Source organism: Mustela nivalis (assembly GCF_964662115.1).
Source record: "Mustela nivalis genome assembly, chromosome: 2".
NCBI lineage: Eukaryota > Metazoa > Chordata > Mammalia > Carnivora > Mustelidae > Mustela > Mustela nivalis.
The window spans coordinates 98390500-98409549 of record NC_139021.1 but is presented as its reverse complement, the minus strand read 5'-3'; the positions used below and the strand labels follow the sequence as shown (position 1 = coordinate 98409549).

Sequence of the window (19050 nt, the reverse complement as noted above, 5' to 3'; positions counted from 1 at the left end):
AGATTCGTTTGAGTCTCAGCCTAGAAAAAACTTTAGGAAATCTAACAGTTCACCGACACTCCTGACGTTACACCCACCTAAAGGGTTTTGACTTGTAATGTATATGGAAAAACCCCTAGGTTTTGTTTTATTTCACCTCTTTGGGATGATCGGGTGAACCCAGATTGACCCATAAATCTGTGTTACTTATTTCCCTGGTGCCACAGACTTCACTTTTTATTTTGTTAACCTGACTGAGGGACATTCAGGATATCGGAGAGGAAAAAATGTGTTTATTACAAGAAAACTAACCTTTCTTTTTCCATTTTTCTTCACCAGAAATGAACGTGAGGGAATTCCGGCAAATCTAATCCAACAATTGGATGTTTGTGTGGAAATTCCTCAGCAAGGCATTATCCGCTCGCTGAACGTCCATGTGAGTGGGGCTCTGCTCATCTGGGAGTACACCAGACAGCAGCTGCTCCGGCATGGGGGTGCCGAGTCATGAACTTTGTGCCTTATCTGAGATCAGTTATCGGTGCTCTTGAAACCTTGTTTTAAAAACTGTACTAATGAAATCAACTCAAAAATTTACCAGGATAATTTGTATTCCTTTTTCTTGCCAAATTAATGCCAAAACTTTTTCATGTGCCTTAAATATATGACTATGTTTACCCCTTAAATAAATATTTTTAGCTAAATTGCATTGCTTCTTTAATAAAATATTTTAAGCAGTTGTGGAAATAAAACAGTGTATTTTAAGAAGAGAATTTCTTTCAGAAATGTGGACCGTGACAGGAGTAAGGCAGAATTTCAGCAGCTGTCACCTGCCAACACCACACACTTCCCTTTCCAGGAGCCGTGGTGGGGTGGAAGCAGAGGTCCTGCCCAAGGGGAGAGGAGACCCACCTGGCCAGCTGTTGAGCGAGCTTCCCTTTCCACGATGCTCAAATAATAGGTTTGAATTTCCTTTTAAAACCACGGAATAGGCCATTATCATTCATATGAAGTTTTTGGAAAACTTCCCTACACTCCCTTTGCTCAGAGAGTTCAGATAAGGTTAGTAATGGTCTGTATTCTGAAAGACGTCAACATCAACCCAAAGACAGTGAATTATTCTTACGTGTCATCACCAAGAGGAAGAATGGAGCCGAGTCAGTCTAATTTACTGTTTCTGTTGTCCTGAGGATGTTTTTGTTTGATATTGAGAAGACTTCAGTATTGAATGGGGACCATTTATCCCCTTCTAGCAATGAACTTCAATCATGTGTGGGTCCTTTTTAATAATACTTGAATTTAAGGGCGCCTGGGTGGCTCAGTTGGTTGGGCGACTGCCTTCGGCTCAGGTCATGATCCTGGAGTCCCAGGATCTGGTCCCGCATCAGGCTCCCTGCTTGGCAGGGAGTCTGCTTCTCCCTCTGACCCTCTCCCTTCTCATGTTCTCTCTCTCAAGTGAATAAATGAAATCTTTAAAAAATATGATAATAATACTTGAATTTCAGAATCTGTTGCCAGTATTTTTTTTCTTCTGTAGCTTTAATAGTTTTTGTTCTGCAGAAGAGTTGCAAAGATAGTGCATAGTCTGCCCCCAAACCCCTCCAGTTAGGATCTTACAGAACCGTGGACCCATAGCAGAACTAGGAAATGAACATTGGTAACGGTGCTGTTCGCTAAGCTGCAGACCACCACTCTGACCTCCACTGGGATTTCTCGTTCTGTTCCAGGATGCTGCATCACGTTAGGTGGTCAGGTCTCCTCAGTCTCTTATGATCTCTGACAGCGTCTCAGTCTTTCCTTGTCTTTGCTGACTTTGACACTTTTGGGAAGTACTGGATAGGTATTTTGTGAACGTCTCATGATCTGGGTTTGTCTGGTGTTTTCTCGTGATCGGGATGAGAGCTGGATTTTTGGGAGGACCCCACAGTGCTGACGCGCACCCTTGTCATCACATCTCAGTGTGAGCTACTCCCGATTGTCTCAAAGGCACCGTTCACCTCGTTCTTCTCAGTGAAGTTCTGCTTTTCGTTCTCCGTGCTCTGTCTGTGAGAAGCTGGGTCACTACGCCTTGCCCACACTCCAGGTAGAATATAAGCTTCACCTCTTGGAGGGAGGATGACCAGACACGGGGGGCAGCTGTTGAAACTGCAACGGTAATTAGTAAGTATTGTGGGAGAGCGACTTGAAGGCTCTGCGGGAACTTTCTGTTGAGCATGTTGCCCACTCAGTCTAGTCCTCGGCAGTGTGCTCACGGTGACGGTCTGTTTCCCTCACTTCTCCATTTGTGACTCAAGATTCTTCTGTAAGGAACACCAGTCCCGGATTGACTCATTTGTTCAGATCAGTGTGGAGGGTTGGCTCGTGTCCTTCCGACCTGCTCCCATTCTTCCATTTCTCTTTTAGAACGTCCTTTCTCTCTGGCAGCTCTGGGTGCTCCAGGCGCTTTCATTTTCCCCACTCCAGTTCTGGAACCCAACAGTTCTGCAGGGAGCACCGGTGGCCCTTTCAGTGGCTGGAGCTAGGGAATTCAGTGTCTACACCGCGTGTGTGCACACACGGTATCTAGACGTGAAGGTGAACGTGAGTTCTTAGAGGCCTTGGGCACCAGTCGGCTCTGCAAAGTTAATCCTGACACTCACTTCTTATTTTTAACTGCTTTTTCTGACTTAAACATGCTTCTCATTAGTGTACTTTGAGAGCTGCTAAACCAGAACTGTGTGAAATTTAGCAATTTTTGTAAGTTCTTTTTGTCTTCAGCCTGACAGGATCCTGTCAGAACACCATTTTTCAAAGTTATCTAGGTTAGCTCCTTTCTTATCCACCCCTTCTAGTGAAGAATAGCCTATATTTATAATACAGTTAGATTCACTTATCACAGTATACATTCTAAACAGGAATCCCTCCGAAATCCTCGTTGACCTGACTTTAATGTGCATACAGCCCGTCACTCACGTGTCCAGTTTTTGGGGTTTTGGGGAGTGCTTACTCATGAATCACCACCACAGTGCCACAGCAGACCATCTCAACACCTAAAAGTCCCTTGGTGTGACCCCTTCGTGGTTGACACCTTTCCCCATTGCCAACCACTGACCTGTTTTCTGTACTAATTTTGCCTTTCCCAGAAACCTGTAAATGGAAGCACAGAATACATCACCTTTTGGGTCTGGCTTCTTACATGCAGAAAAGCGCACAGAAGGTTGCTCCGTGCTGCCACAGGACTCATGAGGTTATTCCCCTCTCAGTGCTCAGTGGTATGCCGTCGCAGAGATGGACCTGCTTTTCCCTCCTCTGCTGTAGGAATCTGGGCTGTTTCCAGTCTTTGGTGATTGTGAGTGAAGCTGCTATCGACACGGGCTTCGTCCGCTGCTCATCTGCTGGGATGCCCGGGAACGCGGCTGCTGGGTCGTATGGGAAGCATAAGCTTAACTTTGTAAGAAGTCAGGGTGGATGGTTGGTTCACGTTCCAAAACAAGTCCTCTTGTTCTGCATTCTCACCAGCAGTGAGTATGTGTTTCTGCTGCTCTGCAGCCCCATCAGCACTTGGTACTGCCAGCTTTTTAAATTAAGCTGGCCTATTTTGGTTTTAAAGATTTTATTTGAGAGAAAGAGCACGCGTGAGCGTGAGCAGGCGAGGGGGCAGGAGGAGGGGGAGAAGTAGGCTCCACACTGAGCAGGGAGCTCGATGCGGGGCCTGATCCCAGGACCCTGAGATCACGACCTGACCTGAAGGCAGAGGCTTAACCCACTGAGCCACCCAGGCGCCCCAATTTATCCATTTTCTTAAAGCTGGGGTGATGTACTTTTTTAGAGTTATAAGAATTCTTTATTCTGGATACAAGTTCTTTATGATAAGTAATTTGTGAATATTTTCTCCCAGTCTGTAATTTATCTTTCCATTTTCTTGATATCTTTCACAGAGAAAATATTTTTAGTTTCTATGAAGTTCAGCTTTTACAAAACTTTTCCTTTGATGGATTACACTTTTGATGTCATGATCTAAAAGTTAATATTTTCCAACCTAAAATATAGACCTCCTCTGTATTATTTTTCCAGAAGTTTTACAGTTTTATATTTTATTTTGTTCTATGATCCATTTTGAGTTTGTCTTTAATAAGGTGTGCAGTGTGTTGGAGTTCATTTTGTCACGTATGCACGTGCCCTTCCCAGCACCATGCACCACGGTTGAAAAGAGGATTCTTTCTTCACTAAGTTGCCTTTGCATTTGTTCAAACTCAGTGGACTATTCATGTGGGTGTATTTCTGGACTCTGTTTTCTGTTCCCCTGAATTAGCTATCAGTCCTTTTGCCAATGCTATAGTTTTGATTACTGTTTTTTCAGAATAAGCCTTGAAATCGTATTAGTCTGTTCTTTAAAAGAAAAAAAGAAAAAAAATGTTTTGGCAATTATAGGTCCTTTGCCTTTCCATGCAAATTTTAGAATCAGTCTGACAATAGTGTCTACACAAAAAAGCTTGTTGGGATTTGGGGGTTGTGTTGAACAAACTGGGAGGACTTAACAGTTTATTAAGAATATTAAGGGGTATCTGCATGGCTCAGGTGATAATCTTGGGGTCTAGGGATCACAGCCTGCATCAGGCTCCCCACTGAGCGAGAAGCCTGCTTCTCCCTCTGCCTCTCCCCCTGCTTGTGCTTATTATAAATAAATCTTTTTTTTAAAAAAAGTGATTTCTCGAATCCTTGACTACAGTATATCTAATTAGATCCTCTCTGACTTTTAAGTATTTTATGGTTTTGTAGTTGTCAGATATAGGTCTTATACATGGACTTACACCAAATATTTATTTTATTTTTTTAGTGCTACTATAAATTTAGTGCATTTCTTATTGTAAGTTCTAATTATTCCTTGCTAGAATACAGGAATAGGATTTTCTTTTGTATCCTGACCTTATTTCTTGCCATCTAAGATTCAGTTCTAGGAGCTTTTCAGTTTTTTGGGACCACTGGCTCACCGTGTGTCTGTCTCAGTTTTCACAGTTTTCAACAATATTTCAAACATCTACATTATTTTGTAGGTTCATGGTGATCTGTGATCTTTAATGTTACTATTGTGATCATTTTGGGGCACCATGAACTGTGCCCACATAGACGGCAAACCTGCCTAATAAACGCTGTGTGTCTTCTAGACTTTTCCACTAACCAGTACTGTTCCTTCTCTCTCTCCCACTCCTCTGACCTCCCTATTCCCCGAGACAAAACAATAATAAAATTAGGCCAAGTAATAACCCTACAGTGGCCTCCAAGTGAAAGGAAGAGTCCTACATCTCACTTTAGATGAGAAATGATTGGGTTTAGTGAGGCAGACACATCAAAAGCCAAGACAGGCCAAAAGCTAGGTCTCTTTTGCCACACAGCCAAATTCTGAATGCAAAGAAAAATTCTTGAAGGAAATTTAAAATGCTACTCCCATGGGGCACCTGGGTGGCTCAGTCAGGCATCTGCCTACGGCTCAGGTCATGATCCCAGGGTCCTGGGATCTGCCCCATGTTGGGCTCCTGCTCAGCAGGAAGATGCTTTGCCCTCTCCCTCCCTCCACTTGTGCTTTTTTTCTAATAAAAACTTAAAAAAAAAATGCCAGTCCTCTGAACACGTGCATGATAAGAAAGTAAAACAGCCTTATTACTGACAGGGAGAAAATTTTAGTGGTCTGGATAAATCAAACCAGCTACAACATTCCCTGAAGCCAAAGCCTAATCCAGAGTATGGCCCTAATTTTTCAATTTCATGAAGGCTGAAAGAGGTAAGCTACAGCGGAGAAGTCTAAAGCTAGCAGGCATTGGTTCATGAGGCTTAAGGAAAGAAGTCGTCTCCTTAACCTCAAAGTGGAAGGTGAAGCAGCTAATTATCCAGATCTACTAAGCTAATCAATGAGGGCGGTTACACTCAACAGATTTTCAATGTAGCAAAGGAAGGAAACAGCCTTATCTTGGAAGAAGACGCCATCTAAGACTTTTCCAGCCAGAGACAGAAGTCCCTGTGCGGCCTCAAAGGACAGACTGCCTGTCTGTTGAGGGGCCAAGGCAGCTGGTGACTTTAAATCAGAGCCTCTGCTGTAGAAATGGAACAATGAAGCCTGGGTGATGGCACATCTTACAACATGGTTTACAGAATATTTTAAGCCCACAATTGAGCCCTACTCTTCAAAAAAAATTTTTTTTCCTTTCAAAATACTGTTCGTTGGCGATGTACCTGGTTAGCCACAAGCCCTGGAGATGGACAGCCAGATTGTTGTTTTCATTCCTGCCACCACAACATTGATCTGCAGCCCGTGGATCAGGGACACATTTCGACCTTAAGAAATACATCTTGTAAAACCAGAGTTGTCAGAGACAGTGACGCCTCCGATGCATCTGGGCCAAGCAAGCCCGGAAAGGATCTGCCACTGTAGATGCCATGAAGAACATGCCTGATTTACGGGAAGTGGAAATAATCAACACGAACGGGACTTTGCAAGCCGGGGATTCAGCCCCCCTGCCTGACTTTGAGGAGTTCGGGACTTCAGCGGAGGTGGTCCCTGTGGATGTGGCGAACAGCAAGAGAACCGGAACTAGAAGTGGAGCCTGACAATAGGACTGGGTTGCTGTGATCTTATGACAAAGCTGAAGGGACGAGCTGTTGTTCCTCACGGATGAGCAAAGAAAGCGGTTTCTTGAGATGGAATCTACACCCGGTGAGGACATCGCAAAGACCGCCGAAATGGCAGCAAAGGATTTAGAATATGACATAAGCTTAGTTGGTAAAGCAGCAGCAGGTGTGAGAAGACGGACTCCAGTTCTGAAACAAGTTCTGTGGACAGAATGCTGTCAACGAGCATAAGGTATTAGGAGAAATCGCTTGGGAAAGGAAGAGTCAACCCATGGCAAATGTCATTACTTTAAGGAAAGGCCACAGGCACCTAGTCTGAACAGCCCCCGACATCAAGGCAAGACCCTCCACCAGCACAAGTCCGGCTCGTTGAAAGCACAGATGAGGGGGAGCATTTGTTTTAAGGTATGTACGTCATTTTTAGACATAATGCTATTGCACACTTAAGACTTCAGAATAGCACATGTAACTTTTACATACGAGGAGAAATCAGACTCGCTTAATTATTCTGTTTGCTGTATCGCTGCAGTCTGGAGCTGAACCTACAATGCCTCCAAGGTCTGCCTGTAGTTAGATCGTCACCTGTTGCTCCGACCAAAACAAAACAGAACAACAAAAAGAAAACCATAGGTTTTTATAATAGGCTTTAATTTTTCTTAAAATATAGCTTTCTTACGAAATTAAAACAAAGCATTTCGATTCTTCATAGTCTGAATGTTGAGATCTCTGTTATGTGATCATTTTAAAGAGTCGTTTATGTGGAACGAGTTGTGCTATTTACATGATCCAAACCACTACTGTCCCAAAGTCAGGGGAGCATTTTGCAAGTTCAGACAGAATAATGTCAAACCTTCTGGAAAGTTCAGGAGCAGCCTAGGACTGTGCTGTCGTTTTCGAAGGCTGGAACTGTCCTGCTTCAAATTTTTCTTTGAACTTTAAGTAGTCTCTTCTTTTATCAAAATATTTTATCTGTTGAGAAAAAAAGTGTTTGAAATAAGGGCAAGTTTTGCATCTTAAACAAAAGCACATATTTAAATGTAACAAATTATTCAACGTAAGTTGAGTAAGTGGCCTAAGTGACTGTATTCTAGAATCACTCTGAGTCAAGGCATACGACGTGTAAGAGTCTCCAGAGAGGAGCAGACCAGTGAGCCCCAGCCCCCTCTGGGTTACAGATCCTGTTGAGAATTCAAGTAACCCATGAACCTTCTCCTTGAGAAATGTCCCTGGAATTGGACATGTGAATCTTGCCGTGTGGGCTCAGAGTTCGTAGGTCATAAAACTTCATGTTTGAAAGACACTGTACAAGTTTTTCTTATCAACTGTACATTCAGTAAGTTTTGTAGTTCATCAGCCATGATCAAGTTTATCTCATCCAGAAATACATATTTGTAACAGATGTTTAAAAGTTATATTTAAAAACTATGAATGAGCGGATGATAAAACTTCAATTAAAGACTTCATCTTATTTATATCCTTCTCTTGCCATAAGGAATTTGAGTATCGTAAAGCCCCATATCCTGAAGCAATAAAATTAGAGTAGAAAATCAAGGTCACAAACAAAACTGTCACAGTGTCGATATCTGAGCTGCTTTGCAGACAAGGTGAAGGCGGAACCCCACATATTTTCATGGTCAGGATAAAAAAAAAACTAGTTCTTTTGTTAAAAGCTTTTCTTGGGCTCCACTGCATAACTTAAGAATTAAATCCTAAGTGGAAAGTAGACCGAGAATGTACACATCTGTCTTCAGCTGGCGTGAGAGGACAGCATTAACACTTCTCCCAGGGATACAACAGCCACGGAATGTCCTTGGTTCCCCCGAGTGACTGCAGCTGTCTTACTGAGCATGAAGCCTTGTCCTCTAAAACCACAGACTATCAGAAATTTTATTAAAGAGGTTATAGCAATAAAAATGAAACATCCTACCTTTTTACCTGGAGGATCTCAGGCATCTTACAGAGCAGCAGCCTTGATTTCCAGCCCAGGAGCAGCAGCTCAAATAACGTATTTCTGAATGGGACATTCTGAAAATCGGACCCTGGGTCCCATCTCAGTCCAGAGCCGACGACGATCTGTTTATATGCAGCCCTGCTCTGAGCTCAGCCAAGCACAGAGAGATTTCATTTTACCTAACTTCCACCCTGCCCCCTGCCCTGAATCCTCAGATGACTTCCTTCCTGTACCCGGTGCGATACCCCAGCTCCTCTGGGTCACGGTCTCCATGGTTACCAGACTACAGATTTACCCCGGGTGGGGGGGGTGCTCTGCATAAAAGATACCCAGTGTTACCAGATCTTTGTGACGGACCCTGTCACATCTCCACCTGCCTGCCTGACAATTCGGTGTAGATGTCCTACTAGCAAACCCAAACCAAGCTCCTCTGCAACCGTTTTCTCGTCTAATACTTCCTTCCGTGACCACACCACTGTCCACCTATCCACTTCAGTCCCACTCCCTCTTCACCACTACACCACAGCTCTCCGTTCTCACCTGAATTACTGCACCAGGACTGGAACTGGCTTCTCTCCCCTCAATCTATCGGTCATGCCGCAGCCAAGTACTCTTTCCAAAACCCAAATCTGGTCATGTCCCTGGCTGGAAGATCTTTCCAGGCATCCCTATAGACTGTAAGGTCAACATCCAAACTCCTCAGCGAGACAAACAAGGCCATTCTTGGCTTAATCTCTGCCCATTTGTCTGTCCTCTCTGAATCTGCCACTGGCCCCTGAAATACCGGCCGTCGAGAGCTGCTCCGGGTCCTGGACATGCTTAGTTCTCCAGCACCGTGCCTCCCGGCCTCTGCCTGAACCGCGCTCCAGCCCAGCCTTCCCTCCTGGGGGAGCAGTTGGGGATCCTCAGCATGAGGCACATGCTCTCCCTGTCCAGGCTCAGGAGCCCACGGGCACTCACTGAGGGGGACTGTACTGGGGTGCTAGCATCTTCCACCCCCTTACAGGAGACGCAGGACAGGAGTGCAAATGCCACAACGCTGAGATCTGAAACATTGCCACGGTTTATACGAAACACAGCTTCTGAAACTGATACTGGGATCAGTCTCTTGAATGACTCTGGGATGAAGGATGGCTCTCAGCCCCACGCCCTCCGCAGCCATGAGCCAGCAGACTGTTGCAGTCGACCCGTCACACAGGGTACCGCTGGGTACCATAAAAGCAGCAAAGCGCCAAGAAAAGTAACTCATTCCGGTGACACCTGGCATTTTAGTTGTGTGGCATATTTATTACATATCAAATCTGAATTTATTGCTTTACTGCTCAGCTGATCCTGAACAAATTATCTCACCTGAGCCTTAGGTCCCTCTGTGTAAAACAGACATACAAGTACTCCCAAAACTCTAAATTAAAGCTGATAAAGATGCCTCATACAAATGGACCCAGACGATACCTCCTCTTCTGACCCCCTTCCCCCATGTAGCTCCCCACCTTCTCACATGGCTCTGGAAAAATCTTTCCGTTCCTGGTTGATGGCTATGGTAAGACTTCAAATGCAATCTCCGAGCAAAGCGCACAGGTGAGGAGGGGGCAGGCTGAAGGACGGCACTGCAGAAGGACACAGTGTTGTCAGCACTTAGCACAACACTGTCAAATGCTACAGAGGCCAACTGGAATATTCTGCAACTACACCCCCCCTCCACCTTTGCTGGGGTCGGCTGGAGCTCTGTAGCCTGTGCCCTTCTCCACCAGGACCCCTCTCCTGATGCTTGGGTGGCTCCCTGAGCTCTTCAGTGAGCTTGTCCTCCAACCAGTCTTACTCCCAGGATCAAAGCAGAATGCCCTTTCCATAATCCCAATTCTGAGAGCCCATTCTCCAAACACCGCACCCCCCGCCTGCCTCTTCCCTTTCTAAGACCCTAATGCTGAAACCCACTGAGCCCACCACCCTTTCAGACTCCCTCTCGTACCTTCACAGCTGTCCTTCCTGCCGAACTCCAAGCTCTCCAGTGGCTTCCCGCAGCCCTCAGTAAAGCCCACTGCCCCAGGCTCCCATTACCTCTCTGACCTGAATGTCCGCTGCTGCTTTCTCCCTGCTAATCCTTAAACACACGGGACCTGCCCCCACTGCAGGGCTGCTGTGCTGTCCCACTTCCCTCCTGAGGATGCTCCTCCAATGAGTCCCACAGTGAAGGCTGAAGCTCTGGGGCTGTGCTCCTGTTGGTGCCTTTCCCTGGGGTTAGGAGCACGGGAAGAGTTCAGTCTTGCACATGCAGAGGTCAAGGTTGGTCCTGGGACCATCTAAACCTATTGCAACAGCTCATCGGGTGCCTCTGGAGCTGGAGAAATGGCCAAGCTGGAGCTGTGGATGAGGCATCCACACCTGAGACCAGACTGCCTTGGGAGAGTGAACAGCCTAGAAGCACACTGGCATTCATGGCCGCACAGGAAACCTCTCCAACAGGCATGGCTGCTAGACAAGCAGGAGGACAGCCTGGGGCGTGGGGGTCATACGGGCACCCAAGGAGATGGGGCTTTTGTATTGAAATAGACTACAGTTATGACTAAGTTTCTAGAACACCATGAGACTTGTGTAGGCTATTTTCATGGAAGGAGAAAGGAGGATGTGGAGAAGGGCAAAGCATGGGGTCCAGACTCACACTCCCAAGCTCCAATCCTGGCTCTATCCTTACAGGTGACTTCGTTTCAGTGCACCCATGTCTTTGTCTGCAAAACTAGGTAACAGCCCTCATGAGAACAGTGGAGGTGGAGGGCACGTCTGAAGAGCTCCAAGCATATACTCAGTATATAAGCTGTGAGCAGGACACAGTAACCTGGAGAGAGTGGCATCCAGCCAGGGTCCCGGTGGGAGTGGAAGGGACAGAGAAAAACCCTGTATGATGCAGAGAACAGAAGCTGTGTGAAAGAAGGGGAGTGGGAGGGTCTGCTAGTCACCGGACTGGAGAGAAAGCAGTGGGTCTTTGAGGAGAGGGAAAGAGGGAGGATAAAGCAGGACAGAGGCGTGACTTTCCAAAGGGCCTAAGACGGATTCCCAACCATGGTTATTGGAATCACCTGTAGAACCAGAGCTGTGTCAAAGGCTCGGGTTCTATTTCCAGACCTTCAGTCAATCTGAGGGGAGGTCTGGGACAGAGCTCTTCAAAAACCTCTCCATGTGATTATGACGTGTCACCTGAGTGGAAAATCATGACAAGGCTGTCAAAAGGTCTCACAGGGACAAAATTCTCCCGAGAAAATCCAGGGGTGGGATGAGAAGAGAACCCACCAACACCCCGGCCACCAGAGCTCCTGCCCTGTTCTCAGCTGCACCCTGCTCTCAGTGACCGCAGGGCCGGAGAGCCCAGCGAAGGAACCAGAACCCTCATGGACTCAGGTGTGAGACAGACCAAGCTACACATTCTCCACCTACTTCGTAAACCAGTTGTTCTTAGTGCATCAACCCTAATGGGAAAACCAGGATGTCTAACAGTTTTCACCTAAATCATTAAACAATCTGATCACAAAACCCCACATTGATCATGTTTCTATTTATATGTCAAGTTAGACATGGAGTCTTCATAGGAATCCCGTGAGGAAGGCTGCATTATGCTGGTTTTACAGATGAAACGTTCACCTAGAGCACCCCAGCCCTCCAGCCTAGCCCTCCAGCATGACCTCCACCCTCCTGGCAGTCTCCCGCACACCTCCGGCTCCTCATCTGAAACTGTGAGGTGTGACAGGGAGACCCTAAGCCACGTCCTAAGACGAGCTGTTCTCACAGAGACTCTGCCCAGCAGCATGAAGAGTGGAAACGCACAAATTCCGGTTCCCATCTTATACCAGCCAGCCAGGCCTGACTTAGAACTACCATCCTGCCACTTGCTGACCAGTGCTGAGCATCAAGTTACTTCAATGCCCTGACTCTTCCAGAAAACGAAAGCAAACCACCCTCTGAAAGGACACCGATGCGGGAGTGTCGAGCACGGAGCCCTCACGGTCAGCTCCCTTTTCCAGCCCACACCCACATCAGGGACAGGCAGCACACAGCAGGACAGCGGTCAGGGACGCATCCGGGGCAGCACCTATCATAGGAACGTCCTCCTACTTCCTAAACCGCTCATAATAGTTTGGGTACATGAGCGCATGATTTGGGGAGCACAACAGAGAATGCTTCATTTCTGAGAGAGGCTCCAGGCCAGCGAATTTGCCAACCCCTGCCCCACACTGAAGAGTGTTCTTAGGATCCTGGAGGGATCTACCAACTCAGTGAGTTGGAATTTCTGGTCCTCATTTACAGGTTTGTTTTCAGTGACCTTTAAAGGGTCAAGTGACCTTTCCCAGACGCCTGCCTGACCTAAGAACATAAACCAAGTCTGGATGACCAGGCAGGGCCTTCTCTGCTGCTCTACAAACTGGATCCCTCCGTGCCTCCGCCTGCTTCACCCCTCAGCCCACCGCACAGCCTCTCAGCCCGGTGCTGGCTCCCAGTGACCGACACCCGGCGAGTGTGCCTTACCCACTGCTGGGGACACCTGGATTCGAATGCGCTTCTCAACTGCTCGCACTGGGACGCGTCCTCTGCCTTCTCGTCCAAGCACTTCCAGTACTCGTCCCGGGCTCCCCAGCACGCCTGTCTTTCTTTCATGGACGGGGCTGCCATCCCTCGTGGGCCCAGGCTGTTGACCAAAGTAACACCGGGTGTGAACCACGACCTCGTTTCGGAGACAGCAGGGCACTGACACTGTCCGTCCTCCCCGCCCAGCCCCCTTCTACAATTCCGCCTTGGGATTTTGATGGCGCCATCGAAGTCACCCAGTTTTAAACGGACACCGGCAGAGCTCATCCCCCACGTGATGACACGGGACCCGCAGGGGGCGGCGCGCTCAGTCCCGTCCCTGGGGCCTCTCGAGCGCGTGCCCCCACCTGTAAGACGGGAGCAGCCGCGCCCATGTAGAAGGCGGCCTGCACACCAGACGCTCCACAAGGAAGCGCACGCGTCGACGGGACCCGGCAGCGCCCGCGGAGCTACCAGCCGTGCCGAAGGGGAGCCTGAGACGCGCAGAGTCGGAACCACCGGGTCCAGCCTCCAACACGCGCGCCCGCTGGGACCCACCCGCAAGCTGGCCTCTCGCCCGCCTGCGACCCGGTTCCCTTAGGCTCTGACGGGAGGAAAGGGTCATGAAACTCAACAAACTGGGGGAAAGGGGGGTCCGGTGCCGAGTCCTGGCACCCTTAGGGTCGCCTCGCCCGAGAAAGCTCGAGCAGCGGAGAACTCACCACCCCAAGGAAGCACGTCCCGCGGCAAATCCGCCCTCCTGCACGGAATGACCCTTACGGGAACCCGTTCACCGTTCTAGGAGGGCGGGACTTCCGGCTCCGCTCTCTCACCTGTTGCAGCGACTTCCTTCCGGACCTGCGGGGAGGGGAGAGGAGGCGGGGCCTGGGGGTGTGGCGGTGGGAGAGTGGGCGGGGCTGTGTCGGAGCTTGGAGCGGCTTCAACCTCGAGGGCGGCTCGGAGCCTCTTTCCCTGAGGCTTTCAGCCACGACGAGGGACCCGCTCCTCTCGTGACTCTTTGTTTCCGTGCACATCTCACCCGCGCCGCCTGGAGGGCTTGAGTTTCGAGCCCGGCCGGACCAGGCGGTTTGGGGTGGAAATCTGCAGACAAGGGATGAGCGCTAGACAACCCGCTAACGGTGACAGCTTGGCTGCAGGCTTCCGGGTGGAGATAGTCGGAAGGTTTGGGAGGGGAGGGGAGGGGAGGGGAGGGGAGTGGGGGCGGGGTGGGGAGTGCGGGCAGGGCTGGTGGCGGGCGGAGCGGGCAAGCGCTGGAGGACCCGGGAGATCTGGAAAGTAAGCGAAGCGGGCTGTGAACCGAGGCCTTGAGCTCCGGGTCCCGGCCGAGGGTTCGTCCCCGCACGTCGCTCAGCGTCGGGACCGTTAGCCCTGGCGGCTTTGTGGACGCCCCTGGGTGGGTGCTGGGAGACGCAGTGAGATCGCGGAGCAGAGCCTGCTCGGCCGAGATGCGGCCCTGGAGACGCGAGCCTGGTGAGTTCCCGGACAGACGCTGTGCCCTTGGCTCTGAGATCTGCGGAGGGTAGTTCAGACGAGGAGAACGGAGGAAGATACTTGCTTTTCTGTTTAGTCTTACTCGTGGCTTTCTTGACTTCCCAAACACCAGGGTCTTGGGATAAAGGAATGAGAAGAGCTGCTTCGGGTAGGTCTGAAAAGACGTTATTTCTGATATACAAACAAGTTTGTGTGTCTGAGCCGAATCTGTAAAAGCGCGTTTATGGGTAAAGGTCAGTCATCCGGGGTTTGGTCTCAACAGAGTCCACATGCGCTGTCTGGTCCCGCTGAAGAGCTTCTAACACCCGGAGCGACCTACAGCTCTGCAGTCAGTGCCAGTGTTTGCTCCTGTCCAAATTAAGTACATGCAGGTTTCCAGAGTAGCTGCGTGAAGCCAAGTTCCCCCAGACGTATGTTCTACAGTATGGACAGTCCTGGAGGTCATGGAATGCTTCTGTAAGGCATGGAATGCTTCATTCTTTCTTTTACACTGTCCTACCAAGGGCAGTTTATATAAAGATAATATCTCCTGAGTATGGCCGATGAGATAGTAAAAGGATGGAAAGAGTCTTGGGTGACTTCAGAGTTGAAAAAGTAAATACAATTAAAATTTTAAGTTTATACATACCTAATGATAAATATATAAAGTGAAACTTGACCGAATGACAAAGAAAAAACTATAGTCCTATTAGGTTACTTTAATAAGCCTTTCTCAGTGATTTTTAAGACAAACAAAAAAAAATCAATAAGGATACAGAAAATGTGAATAACATGATTAATAAACTTGACCTCATACACAGAACATTACCAAAATTAGAATGTACATTTTTTTGGAGCGCAAAGATGGCATCATCCCGCAATCAACCACAGACTTATCTGTAAAGCAACCCACAACAAATTTTAAAGATTGAAATCATTCAGCACATGTTCTTTGACCATTATGCAATTAAGCTAAAAATCAATAAAGAATTATAACAAATCCATATAAACCCTTGTCAGAGGAGTCGTAATGATAGAATATATGTTGAGCTGAACAACATATAATAGCAATGCCTGTGTGATGCAGCTAAAACAGGGCTTAGAGGAAAAATTATAGCCCAAAATATATAAGAAAGAGGCTAAAAAGTCTTTAGCTTAAATATCCATTTTCAAGAGTCAGAAAAAGGAGAACAAGATTAAAGGAAGTAAAATGACAGAAATAATATTAAGAGCAGGAATGAATGAAATGGGAATCAAAAGTAATATGCCAGAGACTGTACTGATACAGGAGAACCGATTATGCATACCTCTCCCCTACTCCATGGCCACTAATCTCAAATTAGTGGCTTGAAATTGTCCATGATGATAGTATTCACTCCATGGAAATAAAAAAACAGGCTGGTGTTTTATTATCTTTGGAGCCAATCTATTAGAGAACCACTGCATACAATGGATTAAAAATCCAAAAGTTGATTTTTTTTAAAGAAAAGATGAATACAATTGATCAATATCTGTTAGTATTGAACAATACAAGGAGAGATGTTAACCTATGTTAGTAATCAAAACTATATATTTCAAAAAAGTTATGACATCTTACAAACAATTCAGTGCAAATAAAATTTAGGTAAATGCACAAATTTCAAGGAAAACACAACTGTTAGACTCAGGAATAGAAAATATGAATCTTTCAAACCATATTTTAAATCAGTAGTAAAGAATTTTCCCACACAAATTCCAGGTCCATGGCTCCACGGGTAAGTTCCTCTAACCTTTGAAATAATTCTGTCCTTATGTATGAGGCCTCCATAACTTTTGTACTAATTACAAAAACCCCACACTTATGAACCACCAAACTCTTTGGAACTCATTAGGTGGAAAATGTGATTTAGTGTCATGAAGTTCTTTATAGTCATTATTTATATATTACTTAGGTGACTATGTATGTTTTGCTGCAGAAATAATAATGTATGAATATTGGTTTTTGAGTAGAGGTGCTCTTCCAGTTCTTGTTGAGAGTGTTACAAAAATATGCTATATGTGTTCCATTGTGCCTTCCCAATGTCTGAAAAAGTCTGTATTCCAAAATACATCTGGCTGCAAGAATTTCATATAAAATGCGTGGACCTACAGAAGAATGTTTTTATGACTTTGGGGTCAAGAACATTTTTTTTTTTTTAGCCATAAAGGAAATGATCAATGAATCCAACTACATTAAAATTTTTGTTTTACCAAATAAAATTTTTGTTTACCAAAACAAAATACTTTTGTTTACCAAACAATACCATAAGGTGAGGAGAAAAGACAAAACCACAATGTGGGAGAAGTTTGTAAAACAAAGAATTGGTACCCAGAGTATATAAAGAACACTTAGGAATCAATAAGAACAGGACAATGTAGTTTTTAAAATAAGCAAAAGGCTTAAATAGGCACAGCACCAAAGAGGAGATACAAATGAGCAGTGTAAGAAAATATCCACGTCCTTGTTAGGAACCACGAATATGAGCCATCAGATCCCAATGCAACACCATTAGACACCAAAGAGACTCCAGAATAATTATAAAAAATCTGTCAGTAACAAGTTTGAGAAGGATGAAGCAAGAAGCTTCCTCACACACAGAGGGTAGTATAAGTTGATACAATCACTTTGGATTATCACTTTGTGGCATTATCTAGTAAAGTTAACCATACAACACATTCAGGATGACTCAGGAATTCTACTCTACAGAATCACTTATGCATGTGCATCTTTGTTATAGCTAAAAACAACATACCACTTAAACTTACACCAACAATAGAATGAATAAATTACGGCATGGTCATATTAGGAGATAGGCTGCAGCAATGAAAGGAGTATTTATAGCTATCCACAATAACATGATGTATCCTGTATTAAATAAAAGAAGTAAATCAACCAAAGAATAGATACATGGCAAAACTCATCTGTCCTGTTTAGGATACATTCCTCCATAGTATTAACAAAACAAAAATGGGATGTGATCAGGGAGAGGTGAATAGGGACCTTCTGAGTTGTTGATAAAATTTTATTTCTGGACTTTGGTGTTAAACAATTATTCTGTAAATAAACTGTGCAAGAATGTTTTGTGTATGAATGTTTTCTGTATGAATGACATATGTCACAGTTTTTTTAAGATTTATTTATTTGAGAGAGAGAGCGAGCGAGCTTGGGAGAGGGGCAGAGGAACAGAGAATCTTAAGCAGACACCTGCTGAATGTGGACCTCCCCCCCCACCCCCGCAACATGGGGCTCAATCCCACAACACTGAGATCACGACCTGAGTGGAAACCAAGAGTCTGATGCTCAACCATCTGAACCCCCAAGCACCCCCATATGTCACAATTATTAAAGAGAGTATTTAGTCTGGAAATTATTTAGTCTTCAGTATACAGGAAGGTAAAAATAATGATCATACAGACCATTTATAAGGCGATTACTAACAGATTTAGCATCTTGTGCACTTTTCTAGGTCAAAAGTCAGTAGTCCTTCATGATGTCCCCTGTGCAGTCAAGCTCTTCCTGCAGGTTAGCCATACACCTAAGGTGTAGACAGTGAAGAATTACCGAAGAGGGTCAATACAGTGCAATAGCGGTCCCCATCCTCACCTCCAAGGAGGTCCGGTGTTCACCAACTGAGAAACACAGATGTAGCCAACAGCACAAAAGCAACTAAGGAAAGGGAAATTTTAAGATGTTGATAAGGCAAACAAACCAAAAACAATGCAGGTTAAGAACTGCAAAGACCAGATTCTCCTTACAAAATCTAGAAGGCTGTGGGCAAGTAAAAGAAAGGGGTGCCAAAAGATGATTTCCAATGTGTTGTCTTGACACAAAGGCAGTGAGTGTAGTCTCCCAGCCTGTCTGGAGGAGAGAGGAGGCGGGGAGAAGTCAGTGTGAACACGTGGGAAGAGTGCCGCTGGCTCTCGCCAACCAGAGGAAACTTCCTGTGGGTGTATCTCCAGTCTGAACTGAAAAGATCCCCAAACCACTGCGGGGCGGGGCCAGACAGACCCAGGAGCACCGAAAAACGTAGGTGGTGTTTTTCTGTTGCTGCCCACAGACTTTTATTTATAATCTGTACTGTTTTACAAAACAGTGGCACAGACACCTACGCGGGTACAAAAACAGGAGAAAGATACCCTAACTTCAGCATTGCTACAGAGATCCTTCTGAATTTCCTTAGATCTCAGTGCCAGCCCCTGATCTTTTTTCTTCCCATGAACTACAGATCTGTTCCAAGGAGCTGTCCTTCTCCCTTCTTTATTTTTTTCTTCTCTTGCATTTCCTTTGCTCTGTTTTCCATGGCCAAGCTGATTCACTCTCCCAGCTTCAGCTGCCACTTCTATCAGAAAAGACCTACAAATCTACGTTCTTGTCCTAAAGGAAACTTTGTCCCACTTTTCTCTTTCCAAGTCCCTCTTGGACATCTCTACTTCTCTGTCCTTCCATTACTCCAGTA

The 19050-nt window shown here is 46.2% G+C and overlaps 2 protein-coding genes and 1 long non-coding RNA gene across 7 annotated transcripts in view; 2 read left to right on the top strand and 1 right to left on the bottom strand.

Annotated features, from left to right (window-relative positions):
* TARBP1 (tRNA guanosine 2 -O-methyltransferase TARBP1) overlaps nt 1-680 on the top strand; it is an 85326-nt gene extending 84646 nt beyond the window's left edge. For all 4 annotated transcript variants that reach the window (XM_082720702.1, XM_082720701.1, XM_082720700.1 and 1 more), the window contains exon 30: nt 319-680. In XM_082720702.1, coding sequence (XP_082576828.1) covers nt 319-487 — 169 coding nt within the window. In that variant the 3' untranslated portion in view covers nt 488-680. The remainder of the gene's footprint in view (nt 1-318) is intronic.
* A 6526-nt stretch (nt 681-7206) lies between these two features.
* Nucleotides 7207-13944, bottom strand: COA6 (cytochrome c oxidase assembly factor 6). 2 transcript variants are annotated; one of them, XM_082720706.1, is made up of 3 exons: nt 13807-13944; nt 13046-13205; nt 7207-7548 (listed from the first exon to the last, which is right to left on the bottom strand). In XM_082720706.1, exons 2-3 carry the CDS (start codon nt 13187-13189, stop codon nt 7453-7455), a joined length of 240 nt encoding a protein of 79 aa, XP_082576832.1. In that variant the 5' UTR covers nt 13190-13205; nt 13807-13944; the 3' UTR covers nt 7207-7452. The 2 variants fall into 2 exon arrangements, with proteins under 2 accessions (XP_082576832.1, XP_082576833.1); XM_082720707.1 differs by having other exon boundaries at nt 13643-13812.
* A 136-nt stretch (nt 13945-14080) lies between these two features.
* Nucleotides 14081-17667, top strand: LOC309859688. Its single transcript, XR_014308819.1, has 2 exons — nt 14081-14266; nt 14859-17667. It is a non-coding gene; the product is annotated as an uncharacterized lncRNA (long non-coding RNA).
* Nucleotides 17668-19050: the final 1383 nt, after the last annotated feature.